At 35.0% G+C, this 27,631-nt stretch overlaps 2 protein-coding genes and 1 long non-coding RNA gene across 3 annotated transcripts; 1 reads left to right on the plus strand and 2 right to left on the minus strand.

The window, feature by feature from the left end:
* On the plus strand, positions 1–1,165 carry LOC110373364 (succinate dehydrogenase cytochrome b560 subunit, mitochondrial). Its single transcript, XM_021330630.3, has 4 exons — positions 1–97; positions 183–245; positions 338–570; positions 785–1,165. Exons 2-4 carry the CDS (start codon positions 223–225, stop codon positions 1,069–1,071), a joined length of 543 nt encoding a protein of 180 aa, XP_021186305.3. The 5' UTR covers positions 1–97; positions 183–222; the 3' UTR covers positions 1,072–1,165.
* Positions 1,105–26,697, minus strand: LOC110373345 (transferrin). Its single transcript, XM_064035681.1, has 15 exons — positions 26,549–26,697; positions 25,121–25,223; positions 23,306–23,445; positions 19,789–19,907; positions 12,970–13,129; positions 12,239–12,396; positions 9,903–10,107; positions 8,532–8,697; positions 6,555–6,681; positions 5,337–5,521; positions 3,943–4,030; positions 2,919–2,997; positions 1,932–2,027; positions 1,485–1,747; positions 1,105–1,403 (listed from the first exon to the last, which is right to left on the minus strand). The coding sequence occupies exons 1-15, from the start codon at positions 26,616–26,618 to the stop codon at positions 1,311–1,313; spliced, it is 2,052 nt and encodes a 683-aa protein (XP_063891751.1). The 5' UTR covers positions 26,619–26,697; the 3' UTR covers positions 1,105–1,310.
* On the minus strand, positions 16,128–17,551 carry LOC135117181 (uncharacterized). The gene is made up of 2 exons (XR_010276682.1): positions 16,858–17,551; positions 16,128–16,656 (listed from the first exon to the last, which is right to left on the minus strand). It is a non-coding gene; the product is annotated as an uncharacterized LOC135117181 (long non-coding RNA).
* Positions 26,698–27,631: the final 934 nt, after the last annotated feature.

A 27,631-nucleotide genomic window follows, 5' to 3' on the forward strand; every position in this document is an offset into this window, starting at 1 on the left:
GACTCCTTATTATGGTTTAGTGAAAGTTAAAAAGAAAAGTCGCATGTTACGCGAACTGTCAATGTCATTCTGCTCTCGAAAATCGTCAGACTCAGTGGTGAGCGTAATTTGTTTGTTTTTATAGCTTTTCTATTATGAAATACACGTTTTGAAGTAATATTGACTGTCCTCATCTTTTGCAGAAGCCTACGAAAGTTTTAAATAACTAATTACAAATCAAATATGGCATTCCTGAGCTGCGGCAGGTATGTTGACAAATTATGTAACAACGTTTGGCCTGGTGTTATTGGTTGTAGGATTGATGGTGTAGCATGTTTTAACATTGATAATGTTTCAGATTGGGCAGCCGTTCGGTGCTTGCAAGTTTAAACAAGGTTCCTACAGTATTAGCATCTGCAAACTATGCTCAAGCTGCAGGCGTTCCTAAAATCGTGTATAAGAAGTATGAAGCACCTAAATTGGAACACCATGACGACAGGAATGCCCGTCTGAAACGGCCGATGTCGCCACATCTTACGATATACGCCCCACAGTTGACCAGCATACTGTCTATTACCCATAGAACTACAGGTGAGTTTAAATTTGATAAGAATTAATGTTGTTAGGAGTCCATAACCAGTTTTTGATATCACAAATTTCAAAATTTCAAAATTCAAAATTTATCTTTCCAGTAAATGTGTGACTATATTTTACAGTGAAACATAGTTACACTCTTGAATGTTTTGTCAATTTCAGTCTTACAATACACAGTGCGAGTGTGTTTACATAACATTCATTGTTTTAGGAATTATCTTGTCTGGGTACTTCAGCGTGCTGGGAATTGGGGCTTTAGTGTTGCCACATGATATCTCCCACTACATTGCCATCATTGAGAGCATGAATTTGTCACCGGCAACACTCTTTTTGGGAAAATTCCTGCTTGCTGCGCCTGTGGGCTACCATTTAGCGAACGGAGTCAGACATCTCTTCTGGGACATGGCTAAGGGACTCACAATCAAAGAAGTTTATGCATCAGGCTATACCATGTTAGGTCTTTCTGTAGTTATCACACTGATCTTAGCTGCTTTATAATCATTTCCGACAGGACCAGAATAAAAAATGAAATATTGTTGGGTATTATTTATTTATTGTCAATGTAAGTAATGAAATAAAAGTTAAACAATCAGCCTTTGTTTTTGAGAATTCATTTTTGTTTTGTTAGTGTTAATGTTTTACTGGTGCTGCTATAGAAAACAGCCAGTCTTACAATAGTATTTTGTTAATTTGTCAATATATCAAAACCCTCAATAAAGGGCTAACTATAACTTATTCTAGGCGTTACCACAATTGGAAATAACATCATGGATTTGCTTGAATTTCTCAAAATCCATTTTCTCAGTAGTTGCTAAACCTCTAGCAGCATTCTGAAACAATAACATTTACGATACAATAGACTATAGAGTCGTTATTGGATGTTTGTCCATTGTTTGATAATGGGTACTTACGTGGAATATTACATCATTGTTCTTGAGGAATTCTCCATATATGTTGAATAGGTCTGTTCTGGTGTCAAGTAATTGAGCCAGAGCGAGTGGTGTGTGGGCAATAGAGACATCTGACTGGAAGTCCTTGGCTGCCACCCAAGTGCGGGAAGGAGCCATGGCAATGTTACAAGTAGCGTAGTTTGCGAGGGAGTCCCTTCCACCCGCCTCGCGGTTCAGGCAGAGTAGCTCATATTGTGATGCATCGAGGGATGGTAGTTCCGCACCTGGTAATTTATAAAAACCTTGCAATTTATTGTGTGATTACTAAGGAAAGGAAAGTACCTAGTAATTACTATAAAGTGATATCAACTTACGGAAAACTACTAACACGATTAGAAATGGAGTAAACAAGTTTTCTAATTGGACGAGCAATTAGCTATATTATATTACTAGTGTTGGTTAACTTACTTGAGACAAAGGCCACGTCGCCTCGGTCTTCGCTAAGACATGACAGGGGATTGCTGTCGGTAGAACACTGTTGTGTTAGTTTTGATACGTCATCACCTGAAACATAGGATATTGTTTGAGTGCTTATAGGTACGTAAGTATATAAAGTAACTCAAATAACTACTATTTGAGTTACTTTTAGTCGGCTGATAGTTTGTTTGGTTATTTTTTTTTGCCAGCAACAGTCGACCGACATTCGACCCGATGTCGAATGTCGGTCGACTTTAGTGTAGGTACAGATACTCAATAAGTAAATATCAATATGCTCAAATTAAATTAGCAACTAATAAATGATTACTTACGGCCAGTTTCTTCATCAAAAGTAGTTAAAGTAATGTCTAAAGTAAAAGTTTTTTCAAGGCTAAATTGACAGCAAAACGAATAGAAAAATTGAATTTAACCGTTACTTTTACTTTAGACATTACTTTAGTCATAACTTTAACTTTTGATGAAGAAACTGGGGCCCGATTCTCCTAAGTTAATAATGTCAAAATCGAATAGAAATCGAATCGCAATATGATCGCAATAGCAGTTTTAACCATATCGGGCATTCTGCTACTAATAAAAGACCAATCGTATTCGGTTGACATTTGATTGGTGTGCGATTGGTCTGCTATTTTGGTGATTTTGGTCTATACGGTAGGTTGCTGTACAATCATTTTGCAATCGTAAATCATTTGCAGACAAAATGATTCATTATTGAATGACAGAAAAGGATAAAAACGTTTATTTCAAAGAAAAAATAGCGGAATGCCACATACGCTTCAATCGTAATCGAGTCGGGATTGGATATCAGTCGAATCGAGTCGAACGTGAATCGAATGTCGCTTAAGTAAAATTAGGAGAATCGGGCCCCTGGCCGTTAGATTCTTATTACTGATAATTGATTAAGTTATGAAGGTAGGGCTTGTATCATTAATGGACTAGTAATGTATTGTGAAATCGTACCTTTAGGATTATTTTCCGGGTCGTTGATACCAGGGATACATGATCCAGCCGAGAAGAAAGATGCAAAGTTTTTGATGCACTGCAAAAATAAAATATAAGATAGTTATCAAGAAAAGTGTTCTATAAATATCTAACTTGTTAGAGGCTAGCTTAGAGAAATGGGTCACGTAGTAACACAATAACTCTCGTATCTTGTAGTGGCAATTAATATAAAAGAGAAAAATGAAGTATTTTTCTGTGCTCATATGTACTAATGCACCTAGACAGTAGTGGTATATATTTACCTGAATTACCTGGCTAGGTTCTGACTCTTGAACTTGATTAACCTTTGTAAATAATTAATTTAAGGCGAGGAATTGGTCAACAATAATTCCATAACCGGCACGCGCATCTAAGGCGCCAAAAGGGGTCGGAGCGTCTGAGCGGGGCGAGGATAACAATACGCGCGCTAGCTTATAACTAAAAGTCGTAAGCGACAAAATGGTTTTGTAATTTTAATATTTAGAAATGATAATTTAATAAAAATTCCTACTACCATTTTAAAGAGTATGTATATACTCAACTACTAAAAAAGTTAAGAGGCTTAAATCGGTCCCGTTTGCCCATAATATGTGAATCTCTTTTTAAAAAGAGGTATGTTTGATATATTTTTCTCTGTTATAAAAGTTACCTAATCATGTTTCTACAACTAACAAAATAAGGCTTATATCATGAACTTTCAGGTAACCAAGTTGTATTTTGATCCGTTTTGTATTTACTGAGAAAAATTGACATCCTTGGCGCCAAAAATTCCAATTCGTCCTCTTAATGTAGATAGTAAGAGTAGACAGAACAACTATAATTAGAACGTAGCTTCCTTAAAAAAAAAGCACGAACAAAAAATACTTGTTGCTATAGGCGAGATATAAAAAAACAGTAGGCATCTATTACCTATCACAAAATATAGTGTGTGCGTGTAGATACTGATTTTTTAAAATTGGTATGAAGGTTAAAAAAATAATGGATAGTCAGGTGATCAACAAACCTGGTCGTGATTAATAACTTGTTTATTGATGAGGTAGTACATCGGAGCATAAAAGCCGCTGAAGCTGCGGAAATTATCGTGGCAAGACCTGAAACGGTAAAGATTTCTCAATAGCAGAACTTGGAGTTACAGGTAGCTTTTGTTCAGGATGAAAAAGTAAGCTGAAGTAAAAAAGTTGTTTATATTTATTCTACTAAAGATCTGCTCTTTCTCCGGTCGTGTCGGATTGCCGTCCCGTCGGGTTGTGAGAGTGAAGGAATTGTAGGTAAGTGCACCTGTGTCTGCGCAAAAGCTTGTGTACTAAGTATGATACATCCTTTGCAGTTGGCTAATTTCTTTACATGAGACCAGCCGCCGTAGCCGATAATAATCGGCTAGGAGGAGGGACATCATCATCAATCGTCATTCCATAAAAAGTTTATTTCCATACAGTTAAGTTTTTTCCCAGAGACTTGTAACACCACTGTTTCGTTCACACCTTTATTAATCCAAGTTTTATTAGCTTTACCTAAAGAAAACAACAAGATCCATCTTATAGGTAATAAGTCAAGTCCCTAAACTATCTACATTCTAGCTAGATGATCCACACGTGTCCGAAAACTAGTTAAAAGTTATATCAAAAGCAAACATTCATTAAAACTTCTATCGTAAAGTTCCGAAAGAAAGATGAAATAAGTTGGTCCCAGAATAATAGGACACTGTTACTCAGGCTAGAATGTTCTAGAAAAGGAACTAAGGGACGATTGATATTTCGAAGAATATAAATAAATACGAGAAATGACCGGATGAATCCAATCAGATGTGACTGTAAGAAATATATGAACTTTATTTACTTGGACGAAGATAGTTCGTTACACAATATTGTTGGGAATTTGTTCCGGAAAGTTTTTGATGCTGATTGGGTCCTTCATAGATCATTGAATCAATACCTAAGTTTAGAAGTTTTCCTTCCTCTACATTTCGACCCTGTTGTGCCTTATGTAATTTCTTACCTACTCGTTCGTCTCGTTCGTACCTGCGTGCCGAGATTACCTACTTCCCGCATCCAGACGAAAGGTAGCCCTTTTCGTTTCTTAGAGTCCAGCATGTGTAGGTACTTTACTTTTAAATCGGTTTAGTAGTTTTCCTGTAGCAGCTGGATAGACAATCTGAGATCCTTTCGTATTTTAATGTTACCTACCTATTACCTACAGTTATTAAGAAATTCTATACTTACTGTACTCTAGTCTATTTGTTTATGTTCCCAGTTAATTCCTAGTTTTAGTAATGAAACTTCTTTATCTACAAGTTTCCTCATCAGAGTACCTGTTCCTATCTCCCGGCTCCATCAACAGATCAGTTCGACAGTACCATATTTTTGTAATGTATCTAAGTAAATAAACTTCAATCCTTACCTATGTCCTCTCAAGTCTTCGATCTTATTGAAAGAGGTTCCTTTCTTGACAACAGCGACTGCGTAGTTAGGGATCTTGGCGTCCCCATACACTTCGTGGAACACTGGGTGTAAGTTGTACTTCTTGACCGCCGCCATCACTCGCATATCGTCGACGCTTGCCAAGTCTGAACCGTTGTCTTGAACCTGTAGGAAAATTTATTTAGCTAGGTACCTTCTGGACTATGTTTTTAAAGAAAAGTTTGGTTTTGGTTTTTATGGAATTGTTTAGTTAGAAAAAGACATAATTTTGGTCCTTACATACGAATTGGTACCTATGTACTTCCATAACTGGTTATTTTGTCTTCCGTGTTCCTTGTTCATTATTTTGTTATTTTAGAGATTTTGAGAACCACTCGATGATTGTTTATTCACACAGATCGCTTAGATAAGTGAATTCTTATGTAAGTACCGCGAAAAGTATTTCTCCACAAAAGTAATTTTGAAAATAAACACAAAGTTTAAAGTAAAAGATACAATTCAAAGATCCCATTCGGAACAATTTAACCGGAATATTGGAATAACCAAACGAACTTTCAAAGCCGAGGAAATTAAAATCAATGGAGGCAAAATATTTTGAAACAAAACAATCGTTACTGCGGGAAATGGCTCAATTAAGACTTGCAAAGAGACGAGCTTTATAGCACACATCTGGATAATAAAGTATTGATTGAAGGCAATTAATAGCACTGCCAATTAAGCTTTTTGTGAGCTTTTGTTTTCAGCCGCAGATGATGAATGAAAGCGTTGACGTGCCTATAGAATTCAGATGCACATAAAAGGCTTTTCAATTTGTTGTTAAAATGGTGTTCCTAATTAGTAGGTTTCCTCTAAATTGATACGTAAATGAGTGTCAACAAATTCTTATTTATGAATAAGTATTTATTAGGTAAGACGGGTATGACTTTAATTGGCAAGGTGATGAATTTGGTTGTGTGAGAAGTATCTACCATTTGAAAAATGTTTTGATAAATCTTCATAATCAACGAAGCATTTATTAACTAGGTATTAATTATATTATTGGTTCTATTCGTTAACTAATATTTGGAACTGAGTATTGCTGTTAGAAGTTGTTTATTAAGGCCAATTTGGTTCAACTCGAATGGTACCCTATTAAGGCCTTCTTCTGTAATGCAATGCTTGTTCTCTGAAAGACACAATCCGTTAAAAAAATACTCACGCTCTTCAGACAGTCTTCCTGAGTAGCCTGTTGGACACAATCCAGACGCGGACGAATATCCCGACTGAACGCAAACGTGGACATCGCCTGACACTTAGCACGAGCTACGTTTGAAGTTACACACAACCTGTAGATAAGTGATAAGTATTGAGTTCCTTAAAAATAGGTTTGCAGGATTTGATGGATGTCTTGAGATATAAATGAAAAGAGTAAATGATAATGATGGATAAATAGAAAAGAATGCAAGCACAACACGTGGGTAGGTATTATGGCGCCGACCTAAGTTTTGGTGAGAGTGCAGGAAAAATAAGAAGAACGTAGATGCTGGTCCGTCTCTCGAGAGGTATTTATTTTGAAGAGAATTGCACTTGCGGTCCGCGTTCAATGAAAACTAGAAAAGCTGTTCAGGCTTTAAGAGCATCTCAGGTTAAAGTTATGCCACGAACAATTACGGTGAAAATACGATAAATCGATTCAGACGAGGGTTAATACGACTTAGGATAGTTGCTAGAACTTATTATATGTAAGTATACTTGTTAATAACATCAAGACATCATCATAATATGTTAGACACACCCTCTAACAATGAAGAAATATGTACCTAAAGACCGAACATAAAAATTGAGTGATGAACGTCAGGTCTACAAAGAGAAGGCTTTCAGCTTATGTGAGCGAAATTAAAAAGGGCATGACGGGAGCTTTCTTTGTCTCATAAAGTCAACACAAGCGAGCTTTGTGGTAATGGTTACATAACCGACTTTTAGAGGTCAATCGATTCATTGAAAAACGACAATTTAATATTCGATTATTATTTCGATTAAGTTCGAGACTTGACCCTTTCGAAGGCTTAAATTAATTAATACAATAATTTTAGATATTATCCTGTTATTTTTAGTGCCCATTTGGTTTAATTAATATCTAGGGATGAAGAGGGACTAGACCCAAATAGAAATATCCTAAATATGTTTTTCGGGCGTGTGTAATCTCTAAGGTATTTCAATCCGATTATCCCTCAAAAGTTAAAGGACCGAGTTCACTGTATACATATTTGTGATAAATAATTTGAATTTTAATTATACCTACCCTTTTAATTTAATTATTTTGGCATTTTGAGAGCCTTTCATTACGTAGACGACGACGTTAAAGAATGCTTGAACGTGAGTTAACGTGAGGGTCTCAAAATATGGTAGATTTACCAGCTTAGCTGTAGGCATGTAATATTTAACAAACAAATATTTCCATATAAACCTGAGAGATTATCATGTACCTACCTAATTACACATTGAAGCAACACATCTGTCTTTGAAGTTATATTCTGGTCTAAAAATAAATTGGCAAAAATATCCATCTGAATATTCAGTTCATAATGAGGGTATTTTCCAACTGCAAACTAGAGGTCACATTACCTGTAGGTCAGTGTGTCAAATGTCTTTTACAAATGTAGGCCAGGCTTTCAGCTCATGAGGGCGAGATTAAAAGGTGGGCGTAGGTAGTACTGCTCTAGGCAGCTTTTTCTAGCTTTTATATCGCAACCTATATATGTTTGGAAGTATGTAGTTGGGTGTGTTTCATGAGAATTTATAAGATTTGTGTAGTTTTATTCGTGATGTAGAGTATGTTTTATAGATGAAAAGGAGTAGAAAAAATTACGAAAATAGACCTAATGTTGAAATTTGTTGTTAATAGTGTGGTAAGTTAGGCTTAGTTAGCACAGACTTCTTTAGAAGTATTCAAATCAAAAGGCTTTATTCAGGTTTCCAGTTCTTTACTTCGATACTAAATCTAACTTCGATAGTTTGAAACGCTTTAATATGGTTAGCAGTTTCAAAGTTGGTTGTGTCAACAAAAATATCGAAAACTGATCACCTTTGATCAGTTTTCGATATTTTTGTTGTGTTTTGATGATTGTAATTTGATGACCCAAAATGACTGATATTTTGAATAGCTACTATGTTTTGTTAATTTTAAGAAAATTACCTGACTACATGTTCGGGAGGGCCATGTCCTCTCTCAATAACTTCGGTGTAGTTGGCCTTGTTGAGGTACTCCAGCGGCCTGATGGGAGCCACGTCGGCTATGTGCCGCATCTTGGTGGACATGCCCAGTACGTTGGTGAACCAGTCCGTCGTGTCGCCGCGACCGCCTAAAGTAAAGGAGAGTTATGATCAGATATGATGCGAGTACCAATAGATAAGTAATTGCGGACTAGCTGTAGGCTACGTAGCCTACTAGGTTGTCTGTAGGAGATCGCTTTTAGCGATAAGACAATTGTCACCGACTTTAAAACCTCTAGATTAGTTTTGTTGTTGTTTTTTGATTGGTGTACCTACATAATAAAGAGTATCTATCTATCCTACTTACCGCCGTTCCCAATATAATATCACTCAGTAGTTTTACTTACTTAAGTGCTTATGCATAGAATTTTGACATTATCCTCATACAAGTAATGCAAAATTCCTATGATGAAAGATCCAAGATGGAATATTGGGAATGGCCGTCAGTAGACAAACTTCTACAAAGTAAGTGCAGTAGTTTTTGAGGGAATGAGGAACAGACTTTGATGTATCGAAACTTTCTCGTTTTGTGACATTATCTTCTAGTTCTTAAAACTTCAGAAAGAGGGATTTAGATAACAGTAGATTCGTGGGATACATTTGCATATGTTTAGGACCCCTTTGGTAGGTATTTAGTTTGGCTTTCTTCTCTAGTCTCCTTTTGATACCGTAATTAATATTCCACGCACGCTTAATGGTGGATTATAAAGAGGCTTCTATTTATGCCTTCAGGGAACCTCCCCATCGTAATTTCGATAGATACGCGGACTTAGCAACACGAAAGAACACTGTCATCCATTTTTTAGCAAGACAACTTAATTTGTGAAGCGGCACAAATTAACAGAAAACTTTTTCGCCTAATCCGATTATAATTTTGTACTCGTAATTCATTTCTCTCGATGATGGAAAAGTTTTCTCGCTTTTTTGTCAGTTCCACAATTTCGCAATTTAGAGTTTTAGATAAATCTTTTACCTAAGTAGAAAGTTCTGTTGGTTTTATTTTTCATTTGGAAAACCACAGGATGGGTATAATTTACTGAAAAACTTTTTTGTAGGTATAAATTACAAACTTCGAAAAACGTGGGCACTAAATTAAAATAAAAACTGACCAAGTGCGAGTAGGATTCGCATGGTTTCTAGATACCTATCACATAGGTACATTAGTTCATATTTAAGTAAAAGATGAGGATGTAATGGAGACCCGAAGGGAGATAGTATTTTTAAAGGAGATACTCAAGACATACCTACTTATTTGTAACTGCAAAAAAATGCTTATAGATACTGCAACACTTACCAATACGAGCCAGTTCATTCAACTTCTCTCTCAAAGGCGCCAGATTAGCCAGTACATCATTATGTGCCAGCAAGCCTTGCCAGGGTCTAGCTGCCCAGGAGCAGGCTTTGGATTTGATCGGAACTTTGGACCCGTCCACACAGAGGTAGCTGTAGCCGTCTGGATTCTGTTCTGCAGTTCCAGCGGGGATATTGCCGACTGGCAGCTAAGAGTTAAGAAAAGAGGATATGTGATGTTACTGGATGAACACAATTTTATTAGAAGTTTTTGGATCTTTTTAAGTTGGTCTCCTAATAAACAATTTTATTGCTAAGACGGATCTTTAACAAAAACCTGTGTCATTTTTACGATCTGACGACCTGTAAAATGCAAGATTTGATGCACCGCAACCACCCAGAATTCAAACAAGTAAGTGGGTTATTTACTGGATATGACGAATCCCTAAGGAAACCATTCGTAATAAAATATGTCCAGAAAAAAGGGACATACTACCTATTAGACAATATTGTACAAATGGACAAGGGTAGTGTGTCTTGGGATTTATTGTTACTTATATCAGTACAATAGTACCTACATCTCAACAATATTGAAAGCGATAGATATAAAGAAATTCTGCTGTCCATCAAATCAGGATAAGCCAACATATTATTTCGCTGAGCCTACTTACTCAGCATCAATCATATAAGTAAGAATTTGATTAAGTTTATCGTGAGGTATTCTATGCACTGCTTTTCATCAGTGATGAAAGTTGATATCAGAATGTTAAATCAGCAACTAAAAAAACCGACTGAAAACCCACTCAGAAAATAGAAAAACTAACAGGCAAATGCATTTATATAAACATGAGCGTATAGTAGATAGATGCAATCATTAATGAGGGTTTTCTAAAATGGCGTCCACGAGGTGGCAGCACCGAGTCGTCAGGTCCAGGTACCTGTCAAAGCGCTTATCTTTACTACGAACTGTGAACGATTTTAGTATTTTTTTATTTTATTATTAAAACAGTCCATTATTGTTTTACAATTAAAATGCCGCCGATAAAAAACTAAATCATATTGTGTAAACAAATTCTAGTAAATTACGTTATCTACCTTTCAATGACCTTTTCCTTAGTACCAGTAAGTTTTGCACCCCTCTTTCTGAGCTCAATTTTTAGTTCGGAAACCTTTTTCTGACATTAGTCCATAATAAAATCAATAACACTTCCAATATAACAGAATTTTAATAAACAATAAGTTCGGCACCTACAATTCCATACTATTTGACAGCTGTTTGGACCAGACGCATACGTGACGCCACCCGGTGGCAGAAAAAGAAGAGAAAACCCTCATTTAGACGAGATGCAGAAATGTACAGTTAAATTCCGCTTCATTTTCCATTTGGAGTTTCGACGCAACAGTGATTTCCCTAGGGAATTGTCTGCATGAACGAGCCCCAATAAAGCAAAGAATATTAATAACCTCTTATATTACATTTTTATCCATTGAAGGCAATAGCAATTTTCCAAAGACAACGGGCTGGAATTTGTAAAGGTCTTTGTTTGATGACAGCGACGCAATATGAATTTTGCGGCTTTATAGATTGGCATGGCTTTTATCTGGTTTTAGAGAGACAAAGGTCCTACTTAAATATTCTAAGAAGCTGTAGGATATCGGCTTGCGGGCATTAGATGGATCAAACTTAAACGGCGGTTTCAGGTAGGAAAACTAAGCCGTGATTATGTAAGTTCAAATTATGTCATAATTCTACCTTTAAATTCTTCAAAGATACTCAGATTCTATTTAGCATAAAAGTCTACAATCTCAAAACCCATTCGCTAAAATTTATAGTCGAGCAAAAATCTGCGCTATACCAAAAGCTATTTGCATTTTCGCATCGAGATGATCCAATCTAAAAGGTTTACAGGTGACTGAGTCGCTCCGAAAATTTGAAAGTCAGTGTACATTGAACGGGGCAAAGTGATTTCAGAGAATCCGATTCCGGGATTAGTTCACGGGGTATTTGGATATACGCCGTGAAAACAGGTTAAGGTTTTACGCTCAGGATTGAAACAAAAGCCCTTTTTTCGGTTATCCAATTTTAAAATTAATATAGTACACGTATTCTGGCGAATTTGAAACAGTTTTTGGTAGAGAATAAAATGGCTAATCTCCTAAAAGGTCCAGAGACAGCCAGACCAACGTTACCTACAGATGAAATTAGTCCCAAGTCATAATCCCCTAGGACCGCACATTGTGGTTTGTAGAAATGTGAATTATGAAGAACATTTGGGGTTTTTGTTACGTCCATTTAAAGCAGTATTCTGTTCAAAGGAAAAAATGTTTTATTTTACTTACCCCGAAGAATTTTCTGACGTAAATGACCTTAGTGAATGCGACTTGGCCGCCATTGGTTGCCAAGCACCTCAGAGCTCCTTCGTACCCACTGTAGTTATCCGGATAGTCACATTTGTCGGGGTGTTCACACATCGAACATAGCTGATTGTATTGGCTCTCTGAAAATATTGCATAGTTTTTGAACAAGAAAAGTAGCAGATTTCAATAGTCTTTTTTGATGGACTTTCGATTATATTTTTCTATAGTGACAATATAGGTTTGCAAATCCTTACAGTTGGAATTTGTTACATAGATTTTTATATAAAGTGCTTTTGACTAACATACGGTTCAAAGAAAGATGAAGGACCGATCACGTTCATACGCTTTTACATTTACTTTCATGTCAACTCAACATTTTTGCCACAAAAAGGTCACGAACGGCTGACCGAATGTTGTTTCATTTATATTTTCGTGTGTGACCATTTATTTTCCGCAACAATAACGTTGCAAACTTTTATCCTGTCCACAAATTGGGATATTAATAGCTTTACGGTAGGCTTTACGCAATTTTCCATGTATTGCTTCGTTAAATTAAGACTAAGGGGAAATTATTTTTAAGGAAGCCTTGCAATATTTTAGGTAATGCAGATTGTTTTTATGTCTCGGCTTTCAAGACCAGTAGTCAATTTTTCGTTGCAGTTTTTATATTAGTTCATCTATAATTTAAGTTACATGGTATGTGCTGTACTTACTCCAAGCAGAATTGGTCTTAGGATCAGGAGACCACTTTCCCACAATGCAAGATTTCGAGAAGAAAGTTGACAATGCTTTTAATTCGTTCTCCCTCGGTGATATGCTGTGGTCGTTCATCTTCGGGAACACCGAACGTTTCATCAACATGGTTAGAGGTATCTGTGAAAGATTAAATAAGTTTCTTTATAAGATAGAAACATGTAAATATAGCTTTTTGTATGTTCATTTTTTGGGAAACTGGAGGTGAGATTCAGTTGTAGAACTACATATTATGCTAGGCTAGAATAAGCATGCTGGGGCTACAGGATTCTTCGAAAGAGTACCGCGGTCCTGGTACATTAAAGGCTCCAGAAGGAGGGAAGAGGCAGATTTTAGCCACTATAGGTGCGAAGGGTCGTCTGATGATTCCAATCTCACAAATAAAGGCTTGAGGATATCCCAAGAAAAAATCCTCCTGACACCAAAGTGTTTGCTATTATTACGTATGATAATATCCTTTGGGGCTTTCCTCATCAGAATTAGTAGAACAACCACGTAACGTTTAAGGGTTACAGTAGTGCGCTCCATAAAAGCATATTTCTCACAGCTGTCACTTGCTGTTTGTGTGGAATTACAAGTAGTGGTTATATTGCTGTATACATTAGATATCTTGTCTGTTATTTACCAGTTTGTTTTAAGATGAAGTTTCTTTGTTACTCTGAATCTGATCTGGTGATCGATATATAAGTTGTATATTAATTTTAATGTCGTTAATTTTATATCATCTTTGTATCCTAATATTTTTTCTCTTTAAAATAATTAATTTTCCTCGTTGATGATTATTATGGTAAAAGCATTGGAGATGAAACGGTAGGTTTTTAGTGAGATTGTAAGTTCTTGTTAATTACATTATTTAATATGGATTGTATTTAAGCAAAATTATAATTGAAGTAGTCTTTAATCAATGAAATTAATAGTCAAGTAAAATATTGACTAAAATTATGTAAATACTGTTGTCTTTAAAAGATTTCATTACCATTTTTCCAAAACTTCGTATGTAGTTAGCTATTTATATTCTAATTTAAACATAGTCCTGTCTCTTCGTAATACTAATGTGTTCCCCAGACGTCGACATTATTCATGCAAATGTACGTCTGTAAACTTTATTTGCATACTTTTTTGTTTAATAAAATAATATTTGGTTTGCAATTTGTGAGTAAGTTCACCCGAGTTCACTGTCAAACTTAAATAATTATTTGATTAATGGGATTTGTTTTGTTGTTTTATAATTAAACTAGCTTTCCGCCCGCGGCTTCGCCCGCGTGGAATTCGGTTATATTGCGGTATAAATCACAACTATAAGAAAACTTCTCATTCCCACGGAAAAATCTAAGAAGCGCGATGTAACGCTGGATACGATTAGTTGTTAAACCAAAACTGAATGGTACACTATATTATACGTTTTCCCTTGTGGAGCAAAAACATGCAGATTTTGGGCACTGGAAACCCGGGAACACGCTACATAGAGCTGACCATGCGAAAAACAATGTTTTTCTAAGTGTACTCCAGCAACCCTTAGAGTTTGGCCTTGTGCTTTATTAATGGTCATTGCAAATGAAACCCTTATAGGAAATTGTAGTCTTTTAAATTGAAATGGGAGGTCTGTTGGAATAATCGGAATCCGAGGAATGAGTACACTTTCACCCTTTGCTGCGCCAGTTAAAATAGTGGCTGTAATAATGTTCCGCCCAAGCTGAGAGACACGCAGCCTGGTACCATTACACAGTCTAGGGGCATCGAGATTACGCATGAGCATCACCGGAACACCTACTTTTAGTTTTAATTTATGAGAAGGCACCCCAGATAATTCCAAAGAATTTAAAAACTCCACAGGATATGAGGCACTATGTTCTGTTTCTATCACTGTGTTTACAGATAAATATTCAGTATTTTCTCCCATAACTTCATTCAAAATATTTTCATTTATTATTTTAGTGACCGTTTCATTTTTTGGTGCTAATATTGCGCGTTCGCAGAGCCATTGATCATCATTTATATGACCGTGTAAGTCAGTATAAACTTTTGCTACCAACTCCGATTCGCTGCCCACAACATTACAAAACTCTTCCGTTAAAGTTATCATTCCCTCTGCATCTACTGTCATTTTAAACGACACACAGCGCCATCTACAATCCATCCATCAAGCAAACAATATTTTTGTTTTCCCTCGGGAAAATCTATTTTTTTCGGGATAAAAAGTACCCTATTATTTAATCCGGACTTCTAACTTTACGTCTGCAAAATTTCAAAGCAATCGGTTCAGTAGTTACGGCGTGAAAGCGGAACAAACAAACAAACAAACAAACAAACTCACTTTCCGATTTATAATATTAGTAAGGATAAGGATATAGCATACAGCTGTAAAACATGTATCCTGATATTCTTGAATAGAGCCTAACAGACATAGACAATAAGGCTTAGTCGTGAGACTTGCATGCAATAAGTATTTATTTCACAACATTTTAAGCAGTTCACTGGAAAAGCTGCTTATCTAACAGTATTTATTATACTTACCTAGCAACGTGTGCGAAGTAATCTACGAAACTACGTAGCTACTACACAAGATCTATGTCTAAGCTTCGTATAAAGATCTACTAGCCGAAGAGCGAACACTGGCTGAAATCATTGTTCATTTGAAAAGAGAACCCACTCCGTAGTCTATTGTGCGACATACATTATTTTTTTAATAATCTCCGGTACGTACGACGGAATTCATTCTCATTTCGTATTGTGTTTCTGATCGAAATACAAGGAGCTTTGAGGAGCACAGATTATTAAGAACATGAGACGATATGTGTATTGAGAGCTGTATATAACATACCAAGCTAAAGATATATGTATGAACGTCTGGATTTCATCTGTGCCAAACTTCACAGACATGTCCTATTAAGTAAATTACTCAAGCGTTAGTAAAAGTTGAGGAAACTTTTATAATTACATTCACTGTAACAGTTCGTTAACGAACGCTGTCTAATTATTTTTGAGCCGTGTTTAAATAAGTAACTTTACGTGTCTGAGGTGCTAAGTAACGTTTTTGCTGAAACTCTTTAAGTAATTTCATTTGTCGTACTTAGGGTCTCTTCACAACGTAACTACGTATGTAGACGACGTGAATTCATTAAGAGCGCTATTACAAAATCGAATTGCTCAGTTGTAGGTAAATTAGACGATAGCCGGCAGCACTTGCGCATGTGTGCGTCTAGTGAAATACGCAACGCACACCTGCGGACCGCCACGCGGCACAAACAAACTTGAGACTTTGCCACTTTTTTCCGAAATAATTTATTGTTTTTATAGTTTATGAAATATTATTTGTACCGATGAATTTTATAACCTAGAATAGCTCGATTGAGTTACAATAAACAAGTAATCGTTTACAATTTTTAAATTATTTAATCGACAATCAAACTTTTCACCATGTTTATCAATTATAAGTAATTGATTTATAAAAAAACTAAAATCTATAATTCGTCTTCCATGTATTGTATCTTCATTTTCCTGCAACAATGAAAACTAGGAATGTAGATAGTTTATTAAAACAAATATGTCACGTATACCTTTTGCGGGTGACAAAAAATACTTACCATATTATTTGTACTGGTATTCAATTGAGTCTGATAGTCTGAATTAAATATGCTTTCATTATCCTGCAAGAATCAAAGAAGTCCAATTACATTATTATGCAACAGCGAAACTAACGACGATGACATTTACGTACATATTTCTTTATAACCAACATCAAAAATAGAGAACCCAATCTATAACATTTTCGAATTAGAATATCATGGCCTAATACGTATGTACATTTCAATCAGATCATTATAACTAATAAATAAAATAAAACTCACTAGTATCAAAACGTGTTAGATGCGTAGGTTGCGCTATATTTTTCGAACTCCGGCGAGTTTACGCGGCGCAACAGCGAGCGATACGTCCCTCCTCGGTAAGCGCCTGGCGCTGACTAAAGTTGAACACCGCGCGTCACAAGATTTATATTGATTTTTGCATTGCAAACAAAAATTATTTTAAAATATTGTTTTACTTTTAAATAGACCAATTTTTTTTTTCAAGCTTTATAACAATACCACCTTAATTATTAAATGTTTTTTATTTGAATTTGGATTATACTTTCATAGATAAAAAATATAGTTTCGTACGGAAAATTGTCAGTAACTCTCAGTTTTATAGAATTATTTTTGGTGTAATACTGTATGAATTGTAATAAATTGATTTAAGCACTTCCAAGTACAAGATATAGTTGTATCTTGAACATTTTTATAAATGGTTAAATTGCTATATCCTCGGAGTACCGAAGCATCAAAAGATACCCAAAAGCAACATTTTATGAAACATCCTTTGCAGAGACAAAGATTTTACTGATGTACGTGGACAAATTAAAATATTTATTTAATACACTTTCAAGATAAATGATCAAACTTTCTGAATCTTATTTTTGTTTTTTTATTGTGACTATATCCAAAGCATCAAAACTCGTATAAAACGTTTAAATTCGCGAAAATTTGTGATAGCCCTCTTAAGATGATTCTTTAAGAAAGGTCGTCGGAAAGGAGTCTCGCTTTGTCGGCAGGGTTGCCATGTATGGTGTGAAGAAGGTTTTAGTCGCACAAGAGTAGGTAGGTATATGAGACAAATTAATTCATACCGTGGGTAATTACGTACCCGGTGTGAACTCGCTAATGAATTCGCTACACGCCCTCATTTCAGTAGATGGTTCGGGAAATAGGCCGTGTTTACGATAGGTAGCTCCTAAAGGCTCAAAATTAATTTATTCTATCTGATGAGTTCATGCGCGAACTAACTGTGGAATTCAGGTTTCGGAATTCAACATCGATTTGTTTTAGTTGCCTAGTTCAATGATTAAGATTTATTTATTCTGTAGCCTTGACTTGCTTTAAGTTGTAGAATCTAAACCAGTATTTATACATTAAATAACTTTATTGCTACTATCAGTAATAGGTATGTATTCTGACTATTACTCTTTGTAGACGATATTTTCTTTGAGCTTGTTCAGTCATTGTGTCTAATAAAGGAATGAAACCTTTTTGTCTGACAAAGATGGCTAAGAATCAGCCTTTTATTACAGGATTTTAATCAGACCTTCAAGCATGAGTTATTTGAAAAGATATTTTCATTTATTCGTGTAAGGCTTTAGAGGGTAAGACATGTAATATTGAGAGCTTTATTTCTTAATGTTATAGGTAAAGTAGGACCTTTTAAGAAGGCCTAAATCTTCTTTTACCTTTATCAATATACCTACACTACATTCCGGCAGTGGGTTCACCCTAGTCCCGTAGAAACTAGTTTTCGCAACCGGGAAAAATGTCTATCCAGCTATCCGTTCACTGCAGCCTTCCTCGATAAATGGGCTACTTTGTTAAATAAATAACTTTAATAATGATACATACTTTAAAGTTGCCATAATCTGCTCAATGTTTTAACTTTGCAAACAAAACCTGTAGTTAGCCAGATCATTAAAAGCTTGTTTCAATAATTGAACAGGTTAAAGACAACTGGCAACATCAGCTCAAACATGGATCTCGATTTCACCTTGAACCCAAGAAGACATTATCTGCATTCTGCAAGGGAACTCCCTCCGGTGTTCGCATAAAAAACTAAGACATACACGATTTATATGTGCATAATAAACACATAATAGGACGAACAAAGGCGGTCATAAATAGTTTTATTGTGAATCGGATTTTCCTGGTGCCTTTTCAAGGTTGCGTGGATATTGCATCTCCAATACAACTTTATTGGAAAAAATTACAAGTTCACTTCGAACCAAACTTAATGACGGTTCGTAGCTAACTTCTGAGCAAAGGTGCTCGTGACTTTACCCCCCTAGAACATTTTCAATGATCTGCTGTTAACCAAGAGTGGTTTCTGCACACCGATTCCTACTATATTCTGGGCCACCATTTGGTTTGATTGGGCTTTTTAGCGGTTTCAATTACATAAGGAGAAAACTTCTTCATCTAATTAAAATTGATTTTCTGTGGATGCTTACGACAGTAAAGGTAGTATTATCAGACAGATGAAATAAATGCATCAGTAAGGTAAAAGAAGTAACTATTATTAATGGAAGTTTAAAAAGAGATCGTAAAAGGTAAAGATAATGTTACTTTATTTTATATCGTAAGGCACGTCGCGTGCTTGTTTGTATTAAGTTTATGATAAACTTATGTAAATCTCCTACATAGTATTCAAGCTTTATAAAGAAAATATGAATTTAAACAGGGTAATTAGATTACAGATTCTACTGTATGGAATACAAATTGACTGGCAGAGAATGTTTTTTATTAAATAAAACACGAAGCTTTTAAATCTTCTTCATTTACAACTAGACGACCTTCGTAAATAGTATGTTTTTTATTTCGAATGTCGCGACAGTCATTACGTTTTGCAGATATTAAGTGATACGTGAGTTGTTTATTGTGTATCTGTTGCTAAACGATACAAATCTAACTTAAATTCAAATGCGAAATAGGCAAGGTGGTTCTTGAATATTTCTATGGTAGGTAACCATGATTCCCCATTGCTTAGAAGATACCTACACTGATGTTTTCTCAGCACAGCTGAAAATAAGCTAAGTACCACTGTTATACATGGAGAGACTGCCTATCTGATCTCCTAAACCCAGTACGGCTGAAAACCTAAACCTTAAACATAAACCTTTTTTAATTGGAAAAAAATTATCCAGATTTTCAACTTTAACCTAACGAATTTTTTAGTAGTATGTATGAATGTGTTTTCCTTACCTTATATCCAACATTTCTGCCGACTCCGGTGTGACAAGATTTGAGCCCTTTCAGTTGATCCAGATTGTTGATTGGCAAGTCATTGTGAACTACTATGACAGCTTCGTATCTGAATGGAGCTAAAAATATAAAATATTTGGTTGAGAATATAAACTTTTGAGAATAATTAGGCGATGTTTAGGACCATACGTTTCAAATTAGCTTTATTATGTTTATTCAAATGAATAAATAAAAAGGATAGTTACTATCTATCCAGTAAGTCGGTATATGAAACTGAATTTAAGGTACATAATTCGGGATAAAGCTAAAGTCTATCCTACAATTGGTTGTATGAACATCGTAATAAATCTTGAATACGTGGCTGAAATCTAGCAATAAGGCTTTTCAGAATCAACGTCACGTAAACCTAATACAATTTTTTACCTTACATTGAAATAAATGGTTATTCCATGCAAAAACAAGTGGCATAATTAATAACTCAGTTGGTTAGTTATCACGTTTACCTTTTCCCAAGTTATACAATTTATGAACAAAGGTAGCGCAAGCATCCTTATCTTTTATCTTTTGTGAACGACTTCCAAAGTTTTCATCATTTGTTTACCTTTTAGTTCAGTAATGAACCTGCTCTATAATATTGTCTATTATCTTGTTTTGTAATCGAACATCAGGATGATTTAAGCTTTGTGCCTGGCCTATTAATGGCACTTTCGTAATGATTCTAGTACATAACTCTGATACCTAATGTACTATATAATGTAATGTACTTTATATAGGCCCAGATTTCACGAAAAGTTTTATAAACCCAATAGAATTTCTCTTTTTAATTATTTCCTCCGTGCGTCAGTAACGAAAGAAATCCTATCGTACGATTGTTTAAAAAGTTCTCCTCTCTACTCCGTTTTGGTAGTGTCTAGGTTTTTTAGTACTTATTTTAGAATTTCATGCTGAGTTTCCAAAACGACACTTTTTATGTTAATTTGACATAAAACTAATTTTCTCGAGCTTCACGCCTGGCGTAACAGCGTCATGGAAGCCGTATCGCACTAAATTCTTTTAGAATTATTTCTTACTAGCTTTCGCCCGCGGTTTCACCTGCGTACCGTAGCCGGATGGTGACAAAAACTATCTTAAAACCTTCTCCCGAGTCTAAGTTACCTCAACTCTAATTTTCAGCCAAATCGGTCAAGCCGTTTTCATGTAATGTCGTGACAACGGAAAGCGGGTTTCATTTTTATATATATAGATAAAATAGTTACCTTAGAACAGAATAAAAGAGTACCTATTTAAATGTGTCTACAATCTCGACTATTATCTAAATGGGACGGTATAACCGATTGCCTAGGGACATATCATTCGAAACTTTCTCTCGATCAAAAGTTACGCAAGCAAAAACATTATTTGACTTAGTACCGTATTCGATTGATGGCGGCTGATAACATTTTATTTGAGTATTCGAATAAATTGAACCTCATTTTAGAAGTTACTTTTTGTGTAAAGAGATTATGTCTGACGTAATATCTAAGCGTGATTCTTGTTATTAGGAAATCGTTTCTGAAAATTCCTTTAAAATTACTTCTGTATTTCAACATTTGTTTATTTAACTTATTATTTACTTTATTTGAAATACAGCTGAGGATTTGAACCGAAATATCAAGTGAATACATGTGCTCTGTTGAAAAGATTGCCTCTTTGATGAAGCTTAGGAAATTGGTATGTACCTCTATGTAATATCTATATATGTAAAATTTCTTATTTATCAAGTACTCACAGCACTTGCATTTCGACAAACAAAGAAACAAAAACCTATTCTCTTTGCACATACAATGTAAATCTTTAGTCTATGTTTATGAGTAAAAAACACTTCGTTATTAGATACCCGTTTTCAGTAGTTTCACACGTGCGCTACAAATTCAAGATAAGTAGCAAACCGTAAATAAAGGTACCTAACACTATACATAGGTATGTATATGCGTATTCATGTACTCAGAATATACGTAGTACAGAACTGTCTCATGGAAATAGTCGAGCAATTTTTATCTCATCTCGAATTCACTACTTATTTTCACCATACATTCTCGAGTTCTCGAGTATAAACGTTTACGCCGTAAAGATATGTTTGTTAGCTTTGTTTGCCTCTGCTGAGACAGGGTAGGGCTCATACATATTTCATCACATAAGACTGAGGGTACGTAAGTGCCCTAACCTAGAGATAGGAAAACAATCCTCTATGTATATTTCAGGACTCCGTGATGGCATAGATTTCAAGAAAAACCTCAACCTTTTTCAGATTTTCAGAGACCTTTTATTAGTTTTATAGTCTTTGCTCAAGTCCTTTTTTATCGAGCACCCGAGCTAAAGGTATTTTAATAAAATATGACCTAACGTGAGCTCACGTTCGTAAAAAGCACTTAAGTATGTTGAAACTCAATCTATTTCCAAGATTCGAGAGACATCTTAGAGTACTATTAACTTTGATAGAAGATTTTCTGAAATTGCATTAATTTTCTTGGAGTTCTCGAAGGTACGGTGAAAGCAAATCTACATCTTTAGTGCTCGAATTTTAATTTAAATTTAGTTGTTCTCTCCGAGATGTGGACGGAGCGCAGTAACAAAGTTCACAATTTATAAATATCTTTCGCTAAGAAGTCTGCGATGTTCAAAAGCTGAAATAAGGAAGAAACGACACCCGAAGATTATGCCTAAATCTGCTTAATTAGGAAATTGATCCTCCCGCATTAAAATTGACTTAATGGACTTTTAATACTGCGAAAGTTATTCGAAATTAGTATTTAATGTATTGAGGGAATATCTGATGACCCCAGCCTTTTAGAGATAAGATCCTACTATATTTATAGAAAAGTATCATCTGCTTTATTTTGCATAGGTACTAGCTTCCTCTAGCGGTATCGTCCACCTCCCTTTCTAATAGTAAAACTATTAGTCAAATCAGACCTGCGGTTCCTGAGATTACCTTGTCTCAACAAACAAACAAACTCTTAGCTTCATAATATTAGTGTAGATTTTTGTCATCTCCTAAAATAGAGAGCGTCGCTTTGTTATTTAGAGACTACTTTTGTACGCTGGCATTTATAAAGTAAAGTTAGTTAGTTGCTCAAAAGGATCGTACTTAACTGAACAGTGAACAGTATTTAGTGGTTTTCATTAGAAACTGTAGCGAAAGTTTTGAAAAGATTTCTAATTTTGTATTGAAAGTTATTAGCCGCCAGTATTTTACTTTAAAAAGTTTTAATGAAGTCTTTAAGAAGGTATTACAAATTGGAATAAACTTAGATACTGAATTGCGTACTTAGCAATTTTCAAACTAATAAATTAAGAATTTCAAGTAAGCACAATTTTACGTTAATTTCTATATACATTATCTATTTTCTCAAAAAGCCTGTGGTGACCAACAAGACTTGTTAAAACCCTTGCACTACTTTCTGTAGTCACGTTAAAATACTACCAAGTGTTGACTATCTTTCCGAACGTTTACAATAATAGGAAATCGAAAGCTTACCATCAGGCTCATCATCGGTTCTGTACTCCTGTATCAACACGAAGTCCTCATTTGGCAGCTTGGTGGCACAGTACATATCTTCAGGGTCAACTGGCACGATGTCTGCTTGCCGCTGCTGGACTAGACTCAGGCATTCCACCCTGGAAATCAAGCAGCGCATACTGAATAGACTGACTTATCTATACGCTAATGTCAGAAACATCTGGACCGATTTCAAAAAATCTTTCAGTGTAAGATGGTCTTATTTGTCGAGGAAAACTGTGAAAAACTTTTTAACCAGGCGCGCGGAGTAGTGGAGTAGAAACCACTGGCAGGTATGAGCTCAAGTTAGAAAGGAAAGGTGGTGGTTATTAGATTGGACAGGATTGGCGAGCTCTTAGCTCTCGCTAATATTCATAACATAGATACGTACTTAGGTAAATCTCTACATAGAAAATTACCATTATTAATTGATTTACCTCTATACATTATCCCCGGTAAATTAATTACCTATCGCAATTGATCCTATTATGGACATAATCAGCACTCAACTTATTACCAAGATGCATAAAGATCACGTAGCAAGAAGCTACAAGAATTATTTATCAAGTAAAATACAAAAAGTTAAAACAATGAAGTTAAAACGTTACGCGAATACTAAGTATCTACATTGTTTTGTTTTTCCTTTAGTTTTTTGTTTAATTATCGAAAAAGTCGATAATGTTCGTGTGGTTTTTGCACGGACAATATATCATAGTTCTTGTAATTGTCCTTGGTCATGCTTATCTGTAGATTACGATATCTTTTTAAACGCATTAAATAAATAAATCACCAACTCTCGTGTATACACAGAACACGTTAATGTCGGACCAATGCCTGATCTCTCTCCGGTCGTGTCGGATTACCATTCCATCGGGTTATGAGAGTGAAGGAATAGAGAGTGCACTTGTGTCTGCGCAAATGCTTGTGCAAAATAGTATGTCCTGTGAAGCTGGCTGCATGATCTCCTTATATAAGAACAGCCGCCGTGGCCGACTAGGACACCTTCATTATTATTAAAGAAACTAGCTACCATAAGGGCATTGAATTTATTACCAGTTTACGCCCGCGATTTCTCTCATTTCCCGAGAAAATTAGCCTTTGACCTCTTCCAGGTTTCCATTGCATTAAATACATCAACCATTTTACAATAGGATCGCAACAGATGGAGTAACGCATTAATTATAGTAGTAAGGATTTACATTTTGCTCCGAGTCACCATTTTGTAAGGCTGCTTCAAAACAGACATTTTAAGCTCCACATACATACATATTTCAAAAGTCTCACATAATAACTGCAGTTAATTAAAACCGCCTAGTTAGTTAAGCTTAACTGCAAATGAAAAGCTAATTGAGGCAGGTTAGTTTTAAAAATGCGCCATAACTGTCCAAATTGGACTATTTGGCACGTGATAAGATTGGTGAAATGGGAACTGCTGAAATTAGGTTTGGTAAGTAGGTGGCAGGTATTCTAGGTAGGGTTTTATTTATCGAATTTAGGTACCTATAAGTTGGTCATCCAAGATTTATTTCTCGTTCAAAAAATGATTGAGCCAATTTAGGGGAATTTTTGCTATTAAAGTAGCACTTCCGGACGTGGTAGATATTTCAATCGTTTTTTTCTACTGTTTTTTATCTCGGCGTTATATCTTACCGTACTCGAAAAGTATAGCTTATTTCATACAAGGATAGTGTAGCATTCAGTTACGGTTTTCAGTGAAAACTTTTTCAAATCGGTTCATTAGTTTCGGGACAAAGAAACTGATTATAAAAATATTAATTTAGATAACATACTAACCTGTCTCTTGCCGCAACACACTCTATTTGTGTCTTGCTCTGTGTGTCTGTGTTCACCATCTTCTGACATAACTTTATATGCTGCAACGGCACGCATATTTTATCTAAAAGTAACAAATTAAAGTTTTATGTTGAGTTTTGTTTTTGCGGACAACGTCAAAGACAAGATTTGTTACTTAGAGCTAATCTGTTATCCAGGATAGTCTATCCTGGACTAGATCTCTTCCGAGGGTATTCAGGTAAAATAAATTCCCATTTTACCTTATACAATTCTAACGTTATTTAAATTAATCATCTACAATCTACTTTCAACTGTTTACAAACAGGTGCAACAACTTTTTTGTTTTGTTACATAAACTTAATCCGTTCAAATGTTAAATGTCAATGAACTTGTTTTTGTATTAGATAATATTAATATAATCATAATAAAATATGCATTACACGTTTACTAAGAGGTATTTATCATGCTAATTGACCTTTTGAATAATGAAGATATTTCGCGCTAATTTAACGACCTATGATATTCTTATTATCGGCTTAAAATGTTACCTAACTGAAAAGAAATGTGCCAATCTACGTTTATATTTTTTTTAGTCAAAAAAATTGTTTTATATTTCTATGTTGAAAAACTATTAATGCAATAAATTCGAGACGATTTATAGAGACTGTAACTTACGTACATAAATCGGACAATAATCGATTCACAAAATTCGGGATACAAATCGAATAAACACATCAAGTGAATGGTTTCCACTACAATTTATGGTCCATTCCATGCTTGAATCGGGAAATAACATTGAGGAAGCCATTTTGGTGAAATGTTCATTGTTTTTTTTCTGTATTCATTTTTTTATTTAAAAGTTATTACTTGTGGCCAATGATATCATTACTTGTGGCCAGTGTCACTAGCGATTTACATAAATTCCTGATAATGAGGTTCAATGTATGATTCCGTTGGCAGATAATACCTAATTCTTAAATCCAGAGATTGTGAAAATGTTTAAACTTTAGCAGGCTAAGGACATACGACCTAGGTAAATGATTCTCCACAAAAACTTGCGAAACATGTAAATATTTGCCCGTAACTGTGTGTCGGTCTTAAATGTCAGACATTTAGCTTCTTTAGCTGCCTGGTAGGTAGATACCTATTGCTAAAAATGATACCTAAATAATCGGTTGACAACAATGAAATATTTATGTTTAGGTATTTGCATTATTACTTTGAATGCAGTGTTTTTGTATTTCATACTTTTTAGCCATAGATAAATGATAGATATATGACCACAACACAAAATTACAAAGAAAACATTTTCCACAAAAACCACACTTCAAAACATTGCCACAAAACAAAACTCCTTAGTCAACTCAACGTTTAAAAATCGAACTGGCCAAATAGAAAAAAGAAAAACACTTTAAAAATGGAACATACATTTCAATTTCGCTTGCACACACACACATGCGAGGACGAGGAGATAAATATATTTTATTTTTGACGCCATGGTCAAGGCAAGCTCGCGGGCTATTCGCTTACTACCGCGGTCCGAGCATGCAAGTTCTTTTATATTGTCACGTTATCTGCAGTGATTGTTTTGCCATGTAAACAACTGTGACTGGACACTGACTTGTGGGATGACTTATGAGATTTGCGCGGAACTGTTTCCAAGAGTATGGCATATGCTACAGACTTATCTACTTATTTGATTGTCGATCAGATACTTAATTGAAAAGCGATCATTGAAAAAATATTTGAATATTGGTTAAATTTGCTACGCGTCAATTTCGGAAGCGCCTTCGGGCTTCTTAGCTTTTAATTTGTAAGAAAATTCTTAATAACTTGGAACCCTTCAATTCACTGTATTCTGTATGCTGTATAGGTACAGGTGTTAACAATCTCTAAATAAGAAATATGTAGATTAGCTAAAGCCCCAAAGATGACCTACTGATTCCAGTTTTAGTTAATAACTACACTCGTTAAATTTATATGACTGCAAGTATAGTCCAACAGTCGTCTTTCTAGTATTTGTATCAATCTTGATTAGATACTTACCTACGTTCTAAGATTGTTCACTAAGGCAGAGTACAATTAACATAAAAAAATCCAATATATTTTAAATTTCCACAAAACAAAATGTTTAATTACTTAGAGATAATTCTTAATTCCTTTAAAAATAAACAAAGACGCTAACGCGACTATTCCAGAATGAAAACAAAATACGCAACGTAATTCACCTTCGAATTTTGAAAATAGGTTTAAAAATGATAGCGTTCCTTTTTTGTTTTTCAACCTCTATTTAAAACATTTTTTATGATTATATTTGAAAATAAAACAATATTGAAAAAAGCAGATAATTTGATGTTTTTTTTTAATATTAAAAAATTACGGACTATATTTTAATGAAAATGTAATACGACTTTTTGGAATAATATAGGCAGTACGAGAAGGAAGCATTGTACGAAAAATTTGTTAGAAAAAAAAAACAATTGTCAAATCAAATTAAAAAATTATGGTGAT

Source organism: Helicoverpa armigera, chromosome 7 (genome assembly GCF_030705265.1).
Source record: "Helicoverpa armigera isolate CAAS_96S chromosome 7, ASM3070526v1, whole genome shotgun sequence".
Classification (NCBI taxonomy): Eukaryota; Metazoa; Arthropoda; class Insecta; order Lepidoptera; family Noctuidae; genus Helicoverpa; species Helicoverpa armigera.

Excerpts from the sequence above, each read along its gene's own strand:
- LOC110373345 (XM_064035681.1), bottom strand. The coding sequence starts at position 26,618 with ATGGCGTCAAAAATAAAATATATTTATCTCCTCGTCCTCGCATGTGTG. Across the intron at positions 13,130-19,788 it reads GCAGAAATGTTGGATATAAG|ATACCTCTAACCATGTTGAT; the intron begins GTAAGGAAAACA and ends AATCTTTCACAG. Across the intron at positions 4,031-5,336 it reads GAAGACTTGAGAGGACATAG|GTCTTGCCACGATAATTTCC; the intron begins GTAAGGATTGAA and ends TTACCGTTTCAG.
- LOC110373364 (XM_021330630.3), top strand. The coding sequence starts at position 223 with ATGGCATTCCTGAGCTGCGGCAG. Across the intron at positions 246-337 it reads GCATTCCTGAGCTGCGGCAG|ATTGGGCAGCCGTTCGGTGC; the intron begins GTATGTTGACAA and ends ATAATGTTTCAG. Across the intron at positions 571-784 it reads TATTACCCATAGAACTACAG|GAATTATCTTGTCTGGGTAC; the intron begins GTGAGTTTAAAT and ends TCATTGTTTTAG.